Raw genomic sequence first — 20,401 nt, forward strand, 5'->3', positions numbered from 1 at the left:
GTGAAAATGTTGCCATGTATATTGCATTTTAAGATTTCTCTGAGGTAGCTATTTATTGATGTTTAGTAATGTTTTACACTTGCTTAAATATGGTGCCCATTCAGTATAATTTTAAGATCTCCCCACTATGAATGTCTGACTAGTGAAAATTCATCTGAAAGACTTTGCAAGTTCATTACTTTTGCAGTTTTTCCCCCAATAACTGTGATATTTTGTTATCAATAAAGGATGGCTCAAAAATTTCCTACCTTTGCAAGTGTTGGTTTTGACACTAGGAAGAATTCTTTCAGGTTGTGACAGTAAGGATCCATTTTGACAGATTTCTTAACTTGATTATGTTCATAATGTACATCTTTGGTTTTAAATGTAAGTCATCCAGATATAGCTGAAGAAAGAATCCAATCATATTATCAAATCATCCCATTAATTTGTTTCCTACACATTAAAAAATAGTTTTGGGGATACATTTGGAGATCTAGCAGAAGGTAGATTATATAGATTATGCTGTACTATGCAATATTGTCAACAATACATGTTGGTTTCAGCATGGACTCCCATGTTCACAAGCAAAGTTCCATCAGATTGTGGAAGTTGTAGAACTTCCATCAAACAGTTGTGGAGAAGCCAATTATAGGTGAAAGCCATGCACCTATTTTGTTTATGGGGAATTCTGTTGCTTATAAAATTTATAAGTCAGCAAAATGAACACATTCACAGGTGAAAAAAAAGTATTTCCTCAATCACAGGAAGACTTTGATATGTGTCTCCCTCTTATAACATTATAAAAAGGATGCAAATTATTAAAGATTAAAGATTTCAAAATCATTAGATTTCAAATTTTAGAAAAACACAAACCTAGGTGAATTAAAAATTAAACTCTGCATCACAAAAACAGAGTATACACTTTTTAAGCACACATGGAACATGTATTTATCACTATCAAAATTTAAAAATCTAGACTTAGGTAAGGAGAGAGATATATACAAAACATTCTTGCAATAGAGAAATTTCTCTGATCATAAGACATACAAAAATCTCAATGTCTGACAGGAGAAAAAGGTTTTCTAAAAAGGAGTAAATAAGACTAGCAAGAAGAAGAGATGTGGTAGTATATAAGCAGATAGCATGACGTATAGTTAATCAGGAAATTTTTTTTAAAGATTTTTATTTATTTTAGAGAGAGAGTGGGGAGAGGTACAGAAGGAGAGGGAGAGAGAATCCTAAGCAGACTCCCTACTGAGTGCAGAGCCTGAAGCAGGGCCTGAGGCATTGCTGTAGGAGTTTGATCCCAGGACGCATGAGATCATGACCTAAACCACAATCACAAGTCAGACACTCAACCAACTGAGCCACGCAGGTATCCTGATCAGAAAATATTTTACCCTGAGGTCAGCCCTCTTTTTTGAGGGTCTGTTAGCAGGAAGTGTTTTTCCTAATTAAAGTCTTAAGATGAGCCAGTGTTCAGGTTCTGGAACCTTGGAAGAAGGAGAGAACTTAATATTTGATTAAGTCACGTTACAGGTATTGAATTCTGGCTGATCAGTAGGGGTAATCAGTTCACCTAATTATTTACAAAAGGGTGGGGTACTTTAAAGGACTTGTGCCTGGCTTTGTTCCAAGTAAACTATAGACTGTAAGTCCTACCAAGTAATATAAGAAGGGGTATTTTTTGCTGTAAGCTGTTTCCTGGAAGAGAAAGCATTAAGGAATTTCTTAACCATACTGTTTTCCAGGATTCCATACTCAGATAAATGTCAATATTCTCATTACCTATTAGAAGGCCCTAAAATGAATAGAGTTCAAAAAAATGAGTACATGTTATATTTGTAAAAAGGAATATTAAAAGTGTGGATTAATAACAGTGACAGTGAATTTGCCTAGGAACTCAAAAACATATGCCTGTTTATGGCATTGAAAGTCCCTGCATCTTTATTATACCATTTTTGCAAAATTTTGACAAGAAGTAAGTACACAGCTTTAAAATTATTGTACAAAATAGGATGAGGTGCACAATGATGAATGCATTTTGTATGATAATATGACATTTTGTGAAAAATCATTTCATCCTAAAGGGGTCTTTTCTAAAAACCTTGAGAAGGGAGTTAGCCCATATTCATTTTCCTTGGGTACAGGGAAACAGATCATATTTACATAAGGAAAAGAATATGGGGGGACCAGGGGTCATACAACTGACAAAAATGATGTTTAGTTCAGCCTGTATGGTTACAACTGGGGAAAGATGGACTCAAAATAGGCGAACACCTAGTTGTAGCAATGTAATTTCATAGGTTAACACCCATAGGCTTGTGAGTATAATCAGTAGTATCATACGGGAATAAAGAGAAATTGGCTACAGGTAAAAACCAAGTGATCTTCAACATAGTGAATAGATCACAATATTTGGTGACAGATCTAACCATCAGAAAAGTTTTCCCCTTTTGCAATGGACTGAAACAAGCAGATTGGAGCACAGTCTAGGGAAAATCAGAAATGAAATCTTTGTGTGCAACTATGTAAGAAAAGTTTCCTTTGCTCAAGCACATGAAAAACTCCTGGAGTATTAGAGGGGTAGTGAGAAAACCAAACCCTGATCCCTGCCCCCTCCAGCCCAATGGCTTATTTTTTGGTTGGGAGATTTTGATAACTGATTCCATGTCCTTCCTTGTCATTAGTCTGTTAAGATTTTATTTGTGATTTAGGCTTTGTGGATCGTATATTTCTAGGTATTTTTTAGGTTCTCCAATGCGTTGGACTGTTTAGACTTTCTTATGATCTTTTGTATTTCTATGTTATCTGTTGTAATGTTTCCTCTTTCATGTGATTGAGTCTTCTTTTTTTTTCCCAGTGAAGCTCAGATTCTGTCAATTACGTTTAGCTGTTCAAAAAGCCAGTCTTGGGGCACCTGGGTGGCTCAGTGGGTTAAGGCCTCTGCCTTTGGCTCAGGTCATGATCTCAGGGTCCTGGGATCCAGCCCTGCATTGGGCTCTCTGCTCAGCAGGGAGCCTGCTTCCCCCTCTCTCTCTGCTTGCCTCTCTGCCTACTTGTGATCTCTGTCAAATAAATAAATAAAATCTTAAAAAATAATAATAATAAAGAGGACAAGCCAACAAGAAGATAAAGCAATTATAAATATTTGTGCACCCAACACCAGAGCATTTTTTTCCATAGGAGCATTTAAATACATAAAACAGTTAATTACAAAAATAAAGGAACTAATTGATAATACAATTATAGTATGGGACTTTAACACCCTGCTTACATCAGTGGACAGATAACCTAAACAGAAAGCCAACATGAAAACAGTGGCTTTGAATGACCCACTGGAACAGATGGACTTAACAGATGTATTCAGAACATTCCATCCTAAAATGGCAAATACACATTCTTTTCACATGCACACAGAACATTCTCCAGAATACGTCATATATTGGCCCATAAAACAGCCTCAACAAATTTAAGATCAAATTCATACCATGTGTATTTTCTGAACACAATGCTATGAAAAAAAGTCAACCATAAGAAAAAATGTGGGAAGATGACAAATATACAGACGTTAAACAACATGTTACTAAACAATGAATGGATCAACCAGGAAATAAAATTAAAAATTTTTTAAGTATATGGAAATAAATGAAAATGAAAACACAATGGCCCCAAATCTATGGGATACAGCAAAAGTGGTTCTAAGTGGAGAGTTTATAGAAATACAGTTTAAAATATTTTATTTATTTATTTGACAGAGAGAAACAGTGGGAGAGGGAACACAAGCAGGGGGAGTGGGAGAGGGAGAAGCAGGCCTCCCACTAATCAGGGAGTCTGATGTGGGGCTTGATCCCAGGAATCTGGGATCATGACCTGAGCCGAAGCAGATGCTTAATGACTGAGCCACCCAGGTTCCCCAGAAATACAGTTTATAGAAATACAGAAATACAGGAGTACCTCAAGAAGCAAGAAAAATCTGAAATAAACAACCTAATACTATACCTAAAGGAGCTAGAAAAAGAAAAATAAAACCTAAAACCATCAGAAGAAAGGAAATAGTAAAGATTAGGACAGAAATAAATGATGTAGAAACTAAAACAAAACAGATCAATAAGACCAGGAGCTGGTTCTTTGAAAAAAAAAACAATAAAATTGATAAACCTCAAAAAAATTGATAAACCTCTAGCCAGACTTACCAAGAAGAGAAAGGACTCAAATAAAATGACAAATGAGAGGGAGAAATAACAACCAACACCATAGAAATACAATTGTACATGAATGTTATTAAATACTATATGCCAACAAATTGAACAACTTAGAAGAAATGGATCAATTCCTAGAACATAAACTTCCACAACTGGAGAAAGTAATAAATAAAAAGTGAACAGACTGATAACCAGAAAAGAAACTTAATCAGTAATCATAAAACTCCCAACAAATTCAAGTCCAGGCTAGATGGCTTCACAGATGAATTTTACCAGACATTTAAAGTAGAGTTAATACCTACTCTTCTCAAACTTTTCCAAAAAAAAAAAAAAAAAAAAAAAGAAAGAAAGAAAAAAGAAACAAAGAAAACTTCCAAATTCGATTTATGAGGCCAGTATTATCATGATACCAAAACCAGATAAAGACACCACTAAAAAAAGAGAACTACAGGCCAATATCCCTGGTGAACACAGATGCAAAAAAATCTGAATAAATTCTAACAAACCAAATTCAAAGAATCATACACCATGATCAAGCAGGATTTACTCCTGGATTGCAAGGGTGGTTCAAGATTTGCAAATCAATGTGATACACCACATCAATAAGGGAAAGGTAAGAACCATGATGTAAATGGGGTGTTAAAGTCCTGTACTATAATCGTGTTATCAAAAGTTCCTTTATTTTTATAATTAACTGTTTTATGTATTTAAATGCTTTTTTGTGATGTTTTGTGTTTTGAAATTGCTCTGGAGTTAGTAGTGATAGGTTTTACAAAATTGTGAATTCACAAAAAGCCACTTAGTTGTACACTGTTAAGGTATCAACTTTATGGCATGTGAATTATATATAAATAAAATGAACAAATGTCTAATATATTTACATTGAATTCAGGAAAACATTCTGACAGATTGTCTCTGGCCTCAAGACCTTGGAGATATAGGGCCCAAACTCCACTGCAGTACAAGTGATGAGGATAGCAGTTATAATGGCAGGAAAAGAAGAGATTTTACACACACACATATATATATATATATATATATATATTTTTTTTTTTTTAAGGATATAAATCCTCATAGAAGAATACATTTTTAGAATTGGATGACTTTTTTTTTTTTTGATAGACAGAGATCACGAGTAGGCAGAGAGGCAGGCAGAGAGAGAGAGAGAGAGAGGAGGAGGAAGCAGGCTCCCCAATGAGCAGGGAGCCCAATGGGGGGCTCGATCCCAGGACCCCAGGATCATGACCCGAGCCGAAGGCAGAGGCTTTAATCCACTGAGCCACCCAGGTGCCCCGTGATTTTACATATTTTGAGGTGAAATGAGCACATTTTAAACCAAAATTCCGGTGTAACTGGAAGCACTTAGGTCTCCTGCCTTCACATTTCAAGATGTCTGTCAGTTCATCTTGCATCACTGCAGTTATTACTGAACTAAAGATATGAAGGACCCTCTTTCTGTACACTCATAAAGCACTTCCTTTGAACCTCTCATTTTTATGTTGTACAAGTTTCAAAACAACCCTTTTGTCATACAGCCTCCAATTTTTTTTTACTAAAGGGATGAAATGTAAATAAAAATATATAAATTAGTTTAAAAGGTGTCGAGGGAAAAGTGGTAAGGAAAAATTTTATAATAAAATTAAAGTGAATTTCTAAGACAGTTGAAAAAGAACCATAAACCATAAGGCTTGTTGATGTATTCTCAAATTTAGATTTTTCTAGCCTTTGAAAAATTTCTTTCTTAGTAAAATCATTAAATCATTATTTATTGTCTGATAAAACTTCTACACATCAATTTTCATGAAACTACCACAAAAATATCACAATTTATCTAAACAGTATTTCACACTTCCCATAACATATTGTATAAAGAATCCTACCTGTGCAGCAGCAAAGGTATTAGCACCAGGAAAAATGGTCTTTCCCAACCAAGGAGTGAGACACTTCAAAAGTAAACGTTCAGTGTTGAGTTATTCTAACTTAATTTTTAAAAAAGATTTTATTTATTTATTTGACAGACAAAGATCACAAGTAGACAGAGAGACAGGCAGAGAGAGGGCAGGGGGAGAAGCAGATTCCCTACTGAGCAGAGTGCCTGATGCAGGGCTCAATCCCGGAACCCTGGGACCGTGACCCAAGCTGAAGGCAGAGGCTTTAACCCACTGAGCCACCCAGGTGCCCCATCTAACTTCATTTTTAAAAATTTGATTATTAAAAACTTTTAAGTCTCCCACCCTTCCTCCCATTCTACCTCAAACCTATATAGGCTGATGAGAAAGGCTGTGAACTTTTTATTTGGCACTGGTAGAAAGTTTAGGCCACATTCAGTACCCTCTCCTCAGCTCCACCATAAGAGCCCCATTCCAACAAATCTGGACAAGAGGGTCCTTAACATATTAATCATGACTTAGATAGTAGTTTTACATCTATTATATGCCACTCATGCTGTCACTCAAATTTATATTATATTGGATTATAATTTCAGTGTTCTTGTTCTTCCAGTAAATTCTGGACATGAATGAGCATCACCTAATGAAGTCTACCCTTTTATCTTATTAAACCCTTCCAAGAGGTCTTTGTGGTGACATGAAAGGATTATAATTAAAGTATAATATCAGCAGAATTCAAACCTCAGGATGGAAATCACTGATAGTAATTTGGCCTTTTCAAGAAACCTGAAATAAACTATTTAATAAAATGAAGGTAGAGGACTTTTCCACAGGCATCCTTTTAACTTTAACAGCCATTATAGGTATTATTGATTTTTAATCAATCATCAATTATTAACTTTATTTAGAATTAAATTGAATAATCTTTCAGAAGAGCTTAAGAGACCATTTTCTCTACTATGAATTATATGTAGCCAATTGTGAGAAATGGTTAAACAACTTATCACATTCATTACAGTTTTAAGGCTTCTCTACAATATAAATTCTTTGGTAAATCTTGAGATTAGATCATTGTCTAAGGGTCTTGCCACTTTCAATACATTTGTATGTTTTCTCTCTGATGCGAATTCTCTCATGACCCCTAAAGTAAACATTTGAACATCTGATAAAAATTTAACACATTCATTACATTTATAAGATTTCTCTCCAGTAGGAGATATTATATATGTTTGATCTTTGCATAAAAGCCTGGCCATACCCATTACATTTTTATGGTTTCTTTCAAAGATGCATATTCTGGTGTCTACTTAACTGTGAGCCCTTGTTACAGGCTTTGCCAAATACATGACTTTTATATGGTTTCTGTTCAGTATGGATTCTTTGATGTTGAGTAAGTCTTGAAAACACATTAAAGGTTTTGCTACACACATTGACATTGTGAGGTTCTCTTCACCACAAATTCTCTGGGAATCCCCAGTGCTTGATCTTTGGATAAAAGCATTTCCACAGGGGCGCCTGGGTGGCTCAGTGGGTTAAAGCCTCTGCCTTCGGCTCAGGTCATGATCTCAGGGTCCTGTGATCGAGCCCCACATTGGGCTCTCTGCTCAGTGGAGAGCCTGCTTCCTCCCTCTCTGCCTACTTGTGATCTCTGTCTGTCAAATGAATGAATAAAATCTTTAAAAAAAGCATTTCCACATATATTAGGTTTACAATGTTTCTTTTCAGTATGCATTTTCTGATGTCTAGTAAGATTTGCCTTGTCACATTCGTTACATTTGTAAGGCTTCTCCCCAGTATGGATTCTTTGATGTCAGGTAAGGCTTAAACACACATTAAAGGCTTTGCCACACTCATTACACTTATAAGCCTTCTCTCCAGTATGAATTATCTGATGTTTGACAAAGTTAGAGGACTGGTCCACATTCCTTACATTTATAAGGCTTTTCCCCACTATGAATTCTCTTATGTTGAGTAAGGCTTGAATGTTTCATAAAGGCTTTGCCACACTCATTACATTTGTAAGGCTTCTTTCCAGTATGAACTCTCTGATGAATTATAAGATTTGAATGTTGACTACAGACCTTGTCACATGTATTATATTTATATGGTTTCTCTCCAGTATGGATTCTCTCCAGTATGGATTCTCTAGTGAGTGTGAGATCCGGTTAAAGGATTTGTCAAACTGATTACATTTGTAAGGTCTCTGCCCAGAATGATTGGTGAGATTTGAGCTTCCTCTAAAAGTCTTCCCACACTGATTACATTTATAAGGTTTCTCTCCAGTATGAATTCTCCTATATCAAGTAAGGCTTGAATCCTCAGAAAAGACTTTGCCACACTCATTACATTTGTAAGGTTTCTCTCCAGTATGAATTTTCTGATGCCGTGCAAGATTTAAATTTTGCCTACAGCCCTTGCCACATATATTACACTTATATGGTTTTTCACTGGTATGGATTCTCTGATGCCTAGTCAGTTTTGCAAATTGGGAAAGGGCTTTGCTACACTCATTACATTTGTAAGCCCTCTGCCCAAAATGAATTCTCTCATGACTAGTGAGGTCTGAGCTTTCTCTAAAGGCCTTCCTACAATCATTACATTTGTAAGGCTTTTCACTAATAGGTGTTTTTTGATGTATAAGTAATGAAGGAAGTATAAAAAGTTTCCCAGACTTATTACAAATATTCATATCAATGCTAGTAGGAATTCTTTGAAGTGGTAAAGCAAAACTACTGTTGATCAAATCCTCGACTTGATTACATTCATAAATTTTCTCTTCAGTTTGAAACTTCTGGAAGTCATCCAGATGTGACTGAAATTTTATTAATCCAATCCCATTTTCAAAACATTTTATATACTTATTTCCTGCACAGGTTATGTTATTTTTTTAGTTTTAACAAATACTTTTATATGATTTTTCATGCTTGTAATATTGATAAGTTCTTTTTCTTACAGAAACACTCTGCTTTAGAGGGAAATAATTCCAGGGTTTGGTGTAGTGCTAATCTCTTCTACCACTGAAATTTTGGTTATGGGCTGTGGTTACTTCTTTGTAATTTGTTCCATCATATGTATACGGACTTTCAAACGCATGCATATTTTTCAGAACTTCTCTGAAACCCAAATCCTTGATGTCATTTCTTTTGTGTCTTTCCAACATCAATGTCTGGAATAATTCCTCTTTGTTAATACCCTCTTTTGGTGATAATTCCTTAATCATACTTCTAATAGCGATATCTGAAAGATATAAAGAACCATAGATTCCCTATTAATAGAGTTATAAAGTGAATATTTTACCTTGAAAACATAATATTAGGCCAAAAGTAATGCTGATATAGTTATAAAACTTCTCAACCACAGTACACAAATATTTAGGAATAAAGGGAATTGGATTCCTCAATAAACAAAGGGTGTTTATTTACACATCTGTGTTTACACACAGATAAAATTATTTTCAGGAAAGCCCAGTTCTAACACCCTATGAGCAAACCACTCAGAGTATTTACATAAGCCCTAAACAAAGTGATATCTTTCTGTTGCCACCCCAAAGAATTCACCAATTGGCATGGACATTAGGGTGTTTCATATTTGAAGGAAAGCAATATTATATTAATGCGTATACACATACCTAATTATATAGGTACAATAAAGCAGAGGACTATAGATAAAAATGGTAAATACTATCTTAACAACCTATCTAACAAAAAATGGCAATTCACAATTACAAAATAAAAATAGCACTGAGAAAATGAGAAGAACTTGATAAAACACCATTGTAAGAATAACAAAATACTGTTCTGAAGTTCTATAATAAAACCCTCTATATTCATGCAGAATAGGCATTTCACAACATTAACCATTGGTGCATGACAGTCATAATACACAAAAGATATTTAAAAACAATTATCTATAAATCATAATAAAATGAATAAACATTTTAGAAATCCACAGTAAATCCAGAAGATAAATAAGAAGCCAAAACAATTAAAAACCATTATAATCTGTGGCATTCTAAAGACTTCTTTCTTCAAAACAAAGTACAGAGCTCCTACTCCAGAAGGAATACATAATATGAACATTGAAACCTATGTTAAGAACCACTGACTTGGGGCGCCTGGGTGGCTCAGTGTGTTAAAAGCCTCTGCCTTTAGCTTGGGTCATGATCCCAGAGTCATGGGATCAAGCCCCACACCAGGCTCTCTGCTCGGCAGGGAGCCTCTCTCCCCATCTCTGCCTGCCTCTCTGCCTATTCATCATCTCTGTCAAATAAATAAATAAAATCTTAAAAAAAATAACCACTGACTTTTTAAATATCTGGTGCAGGTAAATACATAATATTTTAAGATGAAGAATTTGGGAAGGCAATCAGAATTCAGAATTATGATTTCATACCTGCAGTTAACTACCAATCAACAGAGCTATTTCCAAACTGTGAAGCAGCCTTTAATAATGTGATTCTGTAGTCACAGAATACATGTACTGCAAAGTATGTGCTTTGAAATTTTACTAAGGCAGAAAACACTAAGATGAAACAAATCACAAAATGAATATAAATACAATATACTGTGGGCAAAGGCCAATTACATATTAAACACAGGAGGAGGTCAAGAAATATTAGGAAAGAAAGGTAAATTTCCAGTCCTTGCTGTATGTTATACAACATTCAAAATCTTTCTTTCTAACAGCATGAACATATTTAAAATATTTTCGAGATATGTTATCATAGTATTTCAGATTAAAACAACAGGACTGGGGATGCCTGGGTGGCCCAGTTAGTTAAGCTGCTGCCTTCAGCTCAGGTCATGATCCCAGCATCCTGGGATTGAGTCCTGCATCAGGCTCCTTGCCCCACAGGGAGCCTGCTTCTCTCTCTGCCTCTGCCTGCCACTCTGCCTGCTCCTGTGCTCTCTCTTTCTCTCTCTCTCTCTCTCTCTCACACACACACACACACAAATAAATAAAACTATTATTTATAAAAATTTATAAATAAAAATAAAATAATTAAAAAAAAAAACAGGCCCATCATGTTTATGTATCCAACACTAATTCACACAGGGAAAAAAATGTGAAAGCTAAAATCTGAATCTAGGCCTGCAGGCTCAGACCACATGTCCTTGAGCACTAAACAGTTTATTACTGCCCACTCAGGAAGTGAGCACAAGGCCATAGCAAACCCCACCAGTATACAGGGAAATGCTTCAAGAAAGGCACAGGAATTGAGTTGTATTACTAATACTGTTACTGACTCATCCCACCTGGATAAGAGCATCTCAATCATCACTTCCTGAATGTGTTGATTCAAACAGTGACCAGGCATGTTGCTATGCTGAACTAGCTGTCCTCTGGGAGAGTAGGGATCTTTATACAATGTGGAATGGGTAAGGACAGGGAACGCTGAGGAGACTTGGGTGTCCAGGGGCTCAAAATCAATCTGCTAAGGAAAAAATAGTGTTCCTCATCCAGATCCATGAATCAATGAACAGGGGAGATCAATGAACGGGGGAGAATGGAAGAGATGAAGAAGGCAATTAGCATGATACAGTGGAAGGAATACAGGTTTAGCTCTATTCTAATATTTGCCCTGAAATTTCTCAAAAGGAATATCCATTGCTTTCTATTTATAAGCATTTACTCAAGAGAGCCCTACATATAGACATGTACAAAAATGTTCTTAGAAGGCATCAAAAGCAAAATTCTGGACATTGGCATCAAGGGCAGAATGGATGAACTCACTCTACACAGGCAGATGCCATAAAAGTGTGTCAGAATTCAACAATGGAGAGTGACATGTGTGCAAGATGGTGAGTCCCGTGGTGGGGACGACAGAGTTAGCAGGTTTTGTCAAGGTCTGAACTTTGGGGGAGATGTGGATAGATTAGCTAAAAGGAACATACCAACCAAATTATTACTTACTTAATATGTTTTATAAATAGAAATTTACCAATTTGGCATGCTAACCTTTTTGAGACTGAGTTTCCTTGTTATATAAAAACCATAGTGCTTCTTTGGGTGCCCGGGGGGCACAGCTGGTTAAGCATCCCACTCTTGGTTTTGGCTCTGGTCATGATCACAGGGTCCTGGGACTGAGCCCCATGTTGGACTCCATGCTCAGTGCAGAGACTTCTTGAGATTCTCCCTCTTCCTCCGCCCCTCCTGCTCATGCTCTCTCATCCTCTTTCTCTTTCTCTTTCAAATAAATAAATCTTTCTTAAAAAGATTTTATTTATTTGACAGACAGAGATCACAAGTATGCAGAGAGGCAGGCAGAGGGATAGAGGGAAGCAGGCTTTCCACTGAGCAGAGAGCCCAATGTGGGGCTCGATCCCAGGACCCTGGGATCATGACCTGAGCTGAAGGCAGAGGCTTTAACCCACTGAGCCACCCAGGCGCCCCAGAATAAAACATTTTGTACCAAAATATGAAAATCAGTAAAATTCAAATAAAATCCAAGAAATTATATTTAGAAAACTTAAAATATACTACAGAAAAAGCAAGGTATCCTATATAAAAATTATGGCAAATCAATTTAATGATTTCTGGCATGAATATAGTAATTCAATAAAAAAAATTTTTCTCAAGATGTCCAATTTTACAAATCCAACCAACTTGAGAAGAAGGTATTTTAGTAATAGGTAAGTCAGGTGAAATAGAAATAAAGGGACTAAGACAATTTTTTCATAAAGTTCAGGAATTTGAGTAGGTTTGGGGGAAACTGCTGTTGACCCATAACCCTCAGCACTCAAGAAGCAAATCTTGAGATTATATATATATATATATATATATATATATATATATTTAAATTAACATACAATGTAATGTAGTATATATTTTAAAATATATGTCCTCCTTGGGATAAGTTTGTACATCTATGATTGCTGGCTCAAAGGGAATGATCATTAGCTATTTGATCAACACTGCCACACTGTCTTTGAGAGACTCTGTGACACTCTAAAGGAACAGAAAGAGAACTACAATCACTCATCAGTCAGACTTCCCTGATACTTCCTATCTCAGCCTCCCTAGGACTTGCTGACCACCCCATTCAGTGGCTTAACTGGGCACTTCTGTAAGTGGCAGGACAGCACTGTAATACAGTAATCAAAATGTTCTTCTTCAAAAATGTTGTTACCCAATAAAACCCCTCTGTGGATAAGTCCACCAGAAGTTGTCCATCATCTAAAAGTGGGTTATCAGAGAAGAAAAAGAGGATTATTCCAGAACCTAGGAAAACATGTTTCACAAGCCAAACTGCACAGACTTAAGAAAATACAAAATCTAGACAAGCCAAGTATTGTCTGCATTACTAGCCCAGGCAGAGTGCAGGAGGAGAATAAGGCAAGATAAGAGATGTAGACCAAGGGAGTTCGATTTTGCAGAGTCTTTGAGAAGACAAGAGATGCTCCCCATGTAGGACTGGGTTTCAAAGAGAATTTCTGTCTACTGTCTGCATAGTACTGCTGACAAATCATCTCAGAACCCACCATATTGCCTGGTTATACTCTTGATGTGTGGCAAGAGCAGGCCTGACAAAATGACCAGGAAGCCCTGAGACAGTCCCATGCAGCCTTGGGGCCCCAAGTGCCATGGAGGAACAGCCAATGTTTTCTTATCTCCGAAACATAGGAACAGAGGATGAGACCTGGACAGGTCCTGGAGTCAGATCTATGGAGGAACTGACAGATCAGATGGAATCAGCTGGCATCAAGTATGGAGGGAGAGACCAGAGAAAAAGAGGACCCCTATGAAACAGCCCTTCTCATCCCTCTCAAAGCCAAGGGACCAAAAAGGTCACAGCAGCCAGGTAAGAGTGTCACAGGTCATGATAAAGACTGACATAGTCTCTGTATCAGCTGGAATGTCATGTCTGCAGAACAGAGAAATGGGGGAGAGTTCCTTTGAGGGCTCACAAGTACTTTTCTTTTCTCACAGACCTCTCCTCTTTGAGGAAAGTTTCCCAAACAATATTTAATGAAGCAGTTGCATCTCTGGCCACCTCAGCTGCTACCAGTATTCGCATCTTCGGTATAGTCCCACCCACTTGGTTTTTTCACTATTTTCAGCTCGCCCTCCACAGCCCTTCGCTCTGTCCCTTGCTCCAAAATAGAGATACTATTTGGGTCAGAGAGTTCTGCTTATAAGAAAGGAGAACTATGTGCTGGGGCTTTTCTAGAACATAATCCCAGCCCCTTGTTCAGCTGAGGACAGAAGATGTTACAGATGGGTCTACACTGATTTTGTTCACTGACTGGCTTAGGAAATATTTTACCTTTATAGACATCTAGCTCTCTTCTGAGAATTACTGACTCAAACGCACAGGAGTAAAACCAGGGAATCCAATATTTTAAAATTTTGCTACAAGGTTTTATGATTACTCAAGTGGTAAAAGCAACACTGATCTAGTGAGGAGTGGGCAGATCATCTGAAGAAAGGAGGAGATGAACGTCCAGGTGCCTTCTCATGAAGCTTTCAATTCAGAGTCGATATAGCATCAGTCCCAGGCTAGCAGGGCAGGGGCCCCACAAGAAAGTCACTAGGGCAGATCTCAACATCTAGAGGGACATTATCCTCACCGAGGAGATCAGATTCCTATAGTTCTCCAACATCACATCCTTGTACAAGGCCCTCTGAGCAGGGTCCAGGCACTCCCACTCCTCCAGAGAGAATTCTATGACCACATCCCTGAAGGTCAACAGCACCTGTAATGAAAACACATTACACTAAGAGACCATGGGGAGAGTTCTTATCTTCACACAAATTATAGGAGAGAAGTATAAAGACTGATTTGGCTGTAGTGACAACTCAGTGTAAGATAATTTTGTGTTATTGTACTTCTCAACCAGAGGACATAAAGCCACAAAATCATTGTGCACTCCACAATTTTGTGAACAGCAAAATATACAAATAAAATGTATCACAAGATGGACTACATAGAAGGGCTAGATAGCACATTTGACACACCAGTTGTTTCTTTGAGGAGCTACACTATGAGTAGTGTCTTTTAAAAATTACTTTTATTAACATATAATGTATTATTTGCCCCAGGGGTACAGGTCTGTGAATCATCATGCTTACACACTTCACAGCACTCACCATAGCACACACTCTCCCCAATGTCCATCACCCAACCACCCTATCCCTAACCCCCAGCAACCCTCAGTTTGTTTTGTGAGATTAAGAGACTCTTATGGTTTGTCTCCCTCCTGATCCCATCTTGTTTCATTTTTTCCTTCCCTACCCCCCAAACTTCCCACTCTGCCTCTCAACTTCCAGATATCAGGGAGATCATATGATAATTGTCTTTCTCTGATTGATTTATTTCACTAAGCCTAATACCCTCTAGTTCCATCCATGTTGTTGCAAATGGCAAGATTCCATTTCTTTTGATGGCTGCATAGTATTCCATTGTATATATATACCACATCTTCTTTATCCATTCATCTGTTGATGGACATCTACTCTCTTTCCATAGTTTGGCTATTGTGGACCTTGCTGCTATAAACATTCGGGTGCACGTGCCCCTTTGGATCACTATATTTGTATCTTTAGGGTAAATACCCAGTAGTGCAATTGCTGGGTCATAGGGTAGATCTATTTTCAACTTTTTGAGGAACCTCCATACTGTTTTCCAGAATGGCTACACCAGTTTGCATTCCTACCAACAGTGTAGGAGGTTTCCCCTTCTTCCGCATCCGATGAGTAGTGTCTTTAAAGATTACAAAGTTCACAGTGCCTTTTAAGAAAGTTTAAAATGCAAGAACGTGATGATGGTGATTATAATGGCAGAAACAAAAGTTTTTTAAACACTTATGATGTACTAAACATTACTCAAATGGGTATTATTTTGTGTAATAACATTAGGGAAATATCTGTGTCCACTTTATAGAAAAAGCAACTGTCACAGAAACTCTAAGAAACTAGCCTTGGGTCAGATAACTAAGAAATGGCAAAGCTGGTGAAATGCCAACTGAATATTACCCCCACCTTAAAAGACCACCAGAGACGTGAGTCAAAGCCAAGCAGCAAGGGTCGTTTATTGCAGGTTCGAACCTGGACCTCTGCGCCGCTCGTTGCCAATAACGCCGAGAGGTCCAGAGCTGGGTTGGTGCAGGGTTTTTATAGACAGATACAAACAAGTTTCAGGTGGGGCTGAGCTGATTGATTGACAGTTTGAACAGGCATACTTGGCGTCAGTGGATTGGGTCAGGGGACCCGCCCGCGAAAGCAGACAAAGCAATCTTACAGAAGCAGAACTGGCCGGTTAGCCCACGCATGCAGAAAAAAAGCACTATCAGGATATTGAAGGCCTGGTTACTATCAAGCCAAGGCCACTTTCCCTCTAATGAGGCACTAACATAAAGACAATTGGGAGTCTCCTGGTGGAATGTTACATTCCTGCTATCAAACATCCTTGTTAGTGAGATTTAGGTTTAGAAGAAATGTAACTTTACTTTTCTTTCTACCTCCGCCTCCTTCGTTTTTTCATGGAGGGGAGGGTGACATTAGGGCTATTGTTGTGAATCTCAAGGACATTTGCAAACCTGCCTTGCAGGACTGTGATCTCTGCAAGTTAACTATTTATCATTTTATGGCAGTCAGGGGTGCCTGAGGAACGCTACACATATGGAGGGGAGCGGGCGAAGGGGGGGGGTGCAAGGTGCCAGCTTTTGCTTTGTCCTCAGCCAGCCTCCTGCTCCTTCACTGGCACCTGAACCAGGTGTTAGGAATTTAGACTTGAACCTGAGAATCACACAGGTAAGTAACAGATAGTGTTGAAAGTACATTGATAGCGGGTTTCCTAAGTGAGAAAAGATAAAACAAGTTCCAAGTTAAAAACACAGACCTGCAGAAAATGTCATTTTATATGTACACACATAGTATGTTACTATTGTTACCACTATTTTTTTTCAAGATTTTATTTATTTATTTGACAGACAGAGATCACAAGTAGGTAGAGAGGCAGGCAGAGAGAGAGGAGGAAGCAGGCCCCCTGCAGCGCAGAGAGCCTGATCCGGGGCTCGATCCCAGAATCCTGGGATCATGACCCAAGCCTAAGGCAGAGGCTTTAACCCACTGAACCACCCAGACACCCCAGTAAATGCATTTTTAAAAGACACACAATCTTCCAGAGAACAGGCAACAGTGATTACAGAGTTGGTGAGTGATGATGGAGGGCATGACAGGGAAGGAGATGTTTACTTCTTTGTCCAAAATCTGCAACACTGCTTGGGGTTTTACCTCAAAACAAGGATATATGGCATGTGATGTTTAAAACAAAAGAAATGTAACATTTTAGTAACAATTGGTTATAACAAAGACTAAGTTTTTGCTCCAATGTAATGACTGAAACATTTTTAGCTAAAACACCGGCTACACAAAAGTTCCTTAATGAGCAAGGGTCTTCATGTGATGGATATGCTTTGAGTGATGTTAAAGAACTTAACTGTTAAAACAAATTATACAATAAAACATCCTTTATCATTGATAAGTTTCAGAACTTTCAACTCTAACCCAAATTATTAATATTTTAGAACTAGAAACATGCTGATTCACTTGTTTAGCATCAAATGCTTTGTAAAATCAGGGACAACAGGTTTTACCCTTCTCAGTCTTATTTTCCAGCTCTTCCTGCATATTAATATGGCACATAAATGTGTAGGTCATTTTTTTCTTTTTCAAATTTGTACTTAAGTTCTAGTTAGTTTACGTGCAGTGTAATTTTTTTTCCAGGAGCAGAGTTTAACCATTCATCACTTACATGTAACACCCCAAGCGCAACAGGACAAGTGCTCTCCTTAAAGCCCATCTCCCCATCACCTACCTACCTCTCTCCATCACCCCTATGTTTGTTCTCTACCGTTAAGAGTCTCTTATGGTTTGCTTCCCTCTTTTTCCTCCTTCCCCTATGTTCATCTGTTTTGTTTCTTAAATTGCAAATATCCAGGAAATCATATATTTGTCTTTCTCTGCCTGACTTATTTTGCTGAAGGACCTCTTTTTTTAAGATTGTATTTATTTATTCGACACAGAGAGAGCGAGAGAGAGCACAAGCAGAAGGAGCAGCAGAGGGAAGGGGAGAACCAGCTCCCCTATCCCCACAGCAAAGAACCCCATTCCAGACTCTATCCCAGGATCTTGGGATCATGACCTGAGCGGAAGGCAGAGGCTTAACTGACTGAGCCACCCTGGGGCCCCTTAATGCAATGCTTCTTGATGCTACTCTACATGGAACTGACAGTGCATTCATACGCAACTCCTAAAACAGTCCCCTTTGCCAACCGCACTGACACCAAAGCCCCACTCCCAGTTTCTGATTCACACCTGAGTATGAAACCCTCCCCCTGATGATCCCCCAACAGGGTCTCTTCATAGGTTCCTGTCTCTAGGTCCTGATGAGATGGAATGTAAGTGGAGATGGGGGGTAAGGAGGCAAGGCTGGGGTGAGTTCGAGCAAACGTTAGGCAGGTCCCTTGAGAATACATTACCAAATCTAGAAAAACCAGCATTTTAGGAAAGACAGAAGAAACAATCAAGAATGTGAATTTTACCTGGGCATGAGTCATTCCTGCCTCCTCTTCCTTTCCTCTTCCTCTGGACTTGTTTCTCAGATAAGATCAGTCTTGACAAGTGGACCCTGAGTGAACACAGGCTTCTTAATGCCTCTAACGCACACACCCCCTTCCTGTGACAACCACGCACACGGGGAGGACCTCAACAAGTAAGACAGTCCTCGGCCGCCCGCTGCCCAGGAGGGGCTCGTGAACACAGAGACAAGCCAGTGAGGCGGTTTCTCCCCTTTTCTTCCCACCTCACTGCTCCTCTGTGAAGCCCACGTGTTCTGCGGCTGCCGCAGCCCGAACCGCGGCACAGAATAGAGCCCCACCTTCCCGCATCCGGGACGGGGGCAGGGCAGGACAGTGGAGCGCCCGAAGTGGCGTCTCCACGAATCCAGGGGCTGAAAGCGGACACGGACGCCGCGCCCCGAAGCTACCGGGCCTGGAGCGCCTCACGACGACGCTGGGACTCATGTTGGCCTGAACATGAGTTCAGGCAAGAACATCAGTTGTAACCTCCAGAGAACCTGGGTATGGAAGACTGGAGGCTGTGAGGCCGCAAACCACTGGTGTGAGACTGAACATCCGAAATCCACTCACCCGAGCGTTTCTGTCACTCAGCCCATTCACTTCCGCGTCTGCAGGCAACTACGCATGTGCAGACAAGAGAGGCGGTGACAGGGGCAGGACTTGGGCAGGGCCTGGACTTGGGCAGGGCGGGGGGCCTCAGGGAAGACGGCAATTCTGTGTGTAGCAACTCTGTAGTTTTGTCACCAACTATTCCAGAACAATATGCCCGATCCTTTTGCTTTGTGATGTTTTTGCTGTCCTATTTTTGTCCATGCTTTTGCCAAACACATAAATAAGAATTATGATGTTTACCACCAGCATTTGCAACTTCTAGCATAGGGTGACCAAAAAGCCAATGAACTTGGAAGTTTTTGTTTTAAGCTCTGTCTGCTCTGAGTTCCTGAGGCCGATCGTGATGGTCTGGAAGATACCCAAAAGGCAGTGGTGCCGATGGACACCCTTCTGGCAACTGTAAACACACTGAGCAAGTTTACCTCCAAAATAACGGGTGTGTGTGTGTGCTTTAATCCGAAACCTCCACTGTATGGGGGATTCCTTTAGAAAGAATAAACAAGGAATTGACTAAGTCAGGTGCTTGAGAATCAGATCTATAGACCTTAACATGCATCCACCGGAGGATATATGTAGTGGTAAAAAAGTGGAAAAGAATTAAGAAATTCCCCAGGAATCCAACCACAATCTGTGATGAGACGATCACCCCTGTTGCCAAATTCTTAGTAGCCATTCTGTCATTTCCCACTAAATAATTTTTATATTCAGAGTCCTTTCTTGAGACTGGAAGTTTAGGTTATTATTATCATGGCAACTGAAATCCTATATTCTCCACTTAGAATTTTTTCCCACACATATAAATTTACCAAGATTTATCTCCTGTTCTCATGAGATTTTTCTAGGTTTATACATTCTATCCAAGGAGAACTCCTTTCCCACATGTGAGCACTCAATCACCTGGATTCTTGATAAGCCCCCTTCCCTTACAGACTATTACTCAAACTGAAATAGAAAATACTCACCTGATTTTTCCTTCTGTTATGGCCACGTCTGCCAAGATCACTCACTGGAGATACTCAGCTTAACTGTGAGGGGAGAGCTAGCAGTCAGTTAAATTTAAGATACATGCAACAGCTGGAATGCTGTAGCAGGATGGAAGTTACTTGCTTCTGGAGGGAAGCCCTAGGGGAGG

General features: G+C 38.9%; 2 protein-coding genes and 1 pseudogene across 2 annotated transcripts in view; 1 reads left to right on the forward strand and 2 right to left on the reverse strand.

Moving 5' to 3' along the window:
* Nucleotides 1-8,765, reverse strand: part of LOC132005778 (zinc finger protein ZFP2-like) — a 15,193-nt pseudogene extending 6,428 nt beyond the window's left edge.
* Nucleotides 1-20,401, forward strand: part of LOC132005468 (zinc finger protein 11-like) — a 331,984-nt gene that overhangs the window by 239,023 nt on the left and 72,560 nt on the right. The window lies entirely within an intron of this gene.
* Nucleotides 8,918-19,285, reverse strand: LOC132005496 (zinc finger protein 679-like). Its single transcript, XM_059382685.1, has 4 exons — nt 19,228-19,285; nt 18,622-18,707; nt 14,647-14,772; nt 8,918-9,313 (listed from the first exon to the last, which is right to left on the reverse strand). The coding sequence occupies exons 2-4, from the start codon at nt 18,634-18,636 to the stop codon at nt 9,293-9,295; spliced, it is 162 nt and encodes a 53-aa protein (XP_059238668.1). The 5' UTR covers nt 18,637-18,707; nt 19,228-19,285; the 3' UTR covers nt 8,918-9,292.

Source organism: Mustela nigripes, chromosome 17 (assembly GCF_022355385.1).
Source record: "Mustela nigripes isolate SB6536 chromosome 17, MUSNIG.SB6536, whole genome shotgun sequence".
NCBI classification, from domain to species: domain Eukaryota; kingdom Metazoa; phylum Chordata; class Mammalia; order Carnivora; family Mustelidae; genus Mustela; species Mustela nigripes.

Excerpts from the sequence above, each read along its gene's own strand:
- LOC132005496 (XM_059382685.1), bottom strand. Across the intron at positions 9,314-14,646 it reads ATAGGAATCTGATCTCCTCG|ATATCGCTATTAGAAGTATG; the intron begins GTGAGGATAATG and ends TATATCTTTCAG.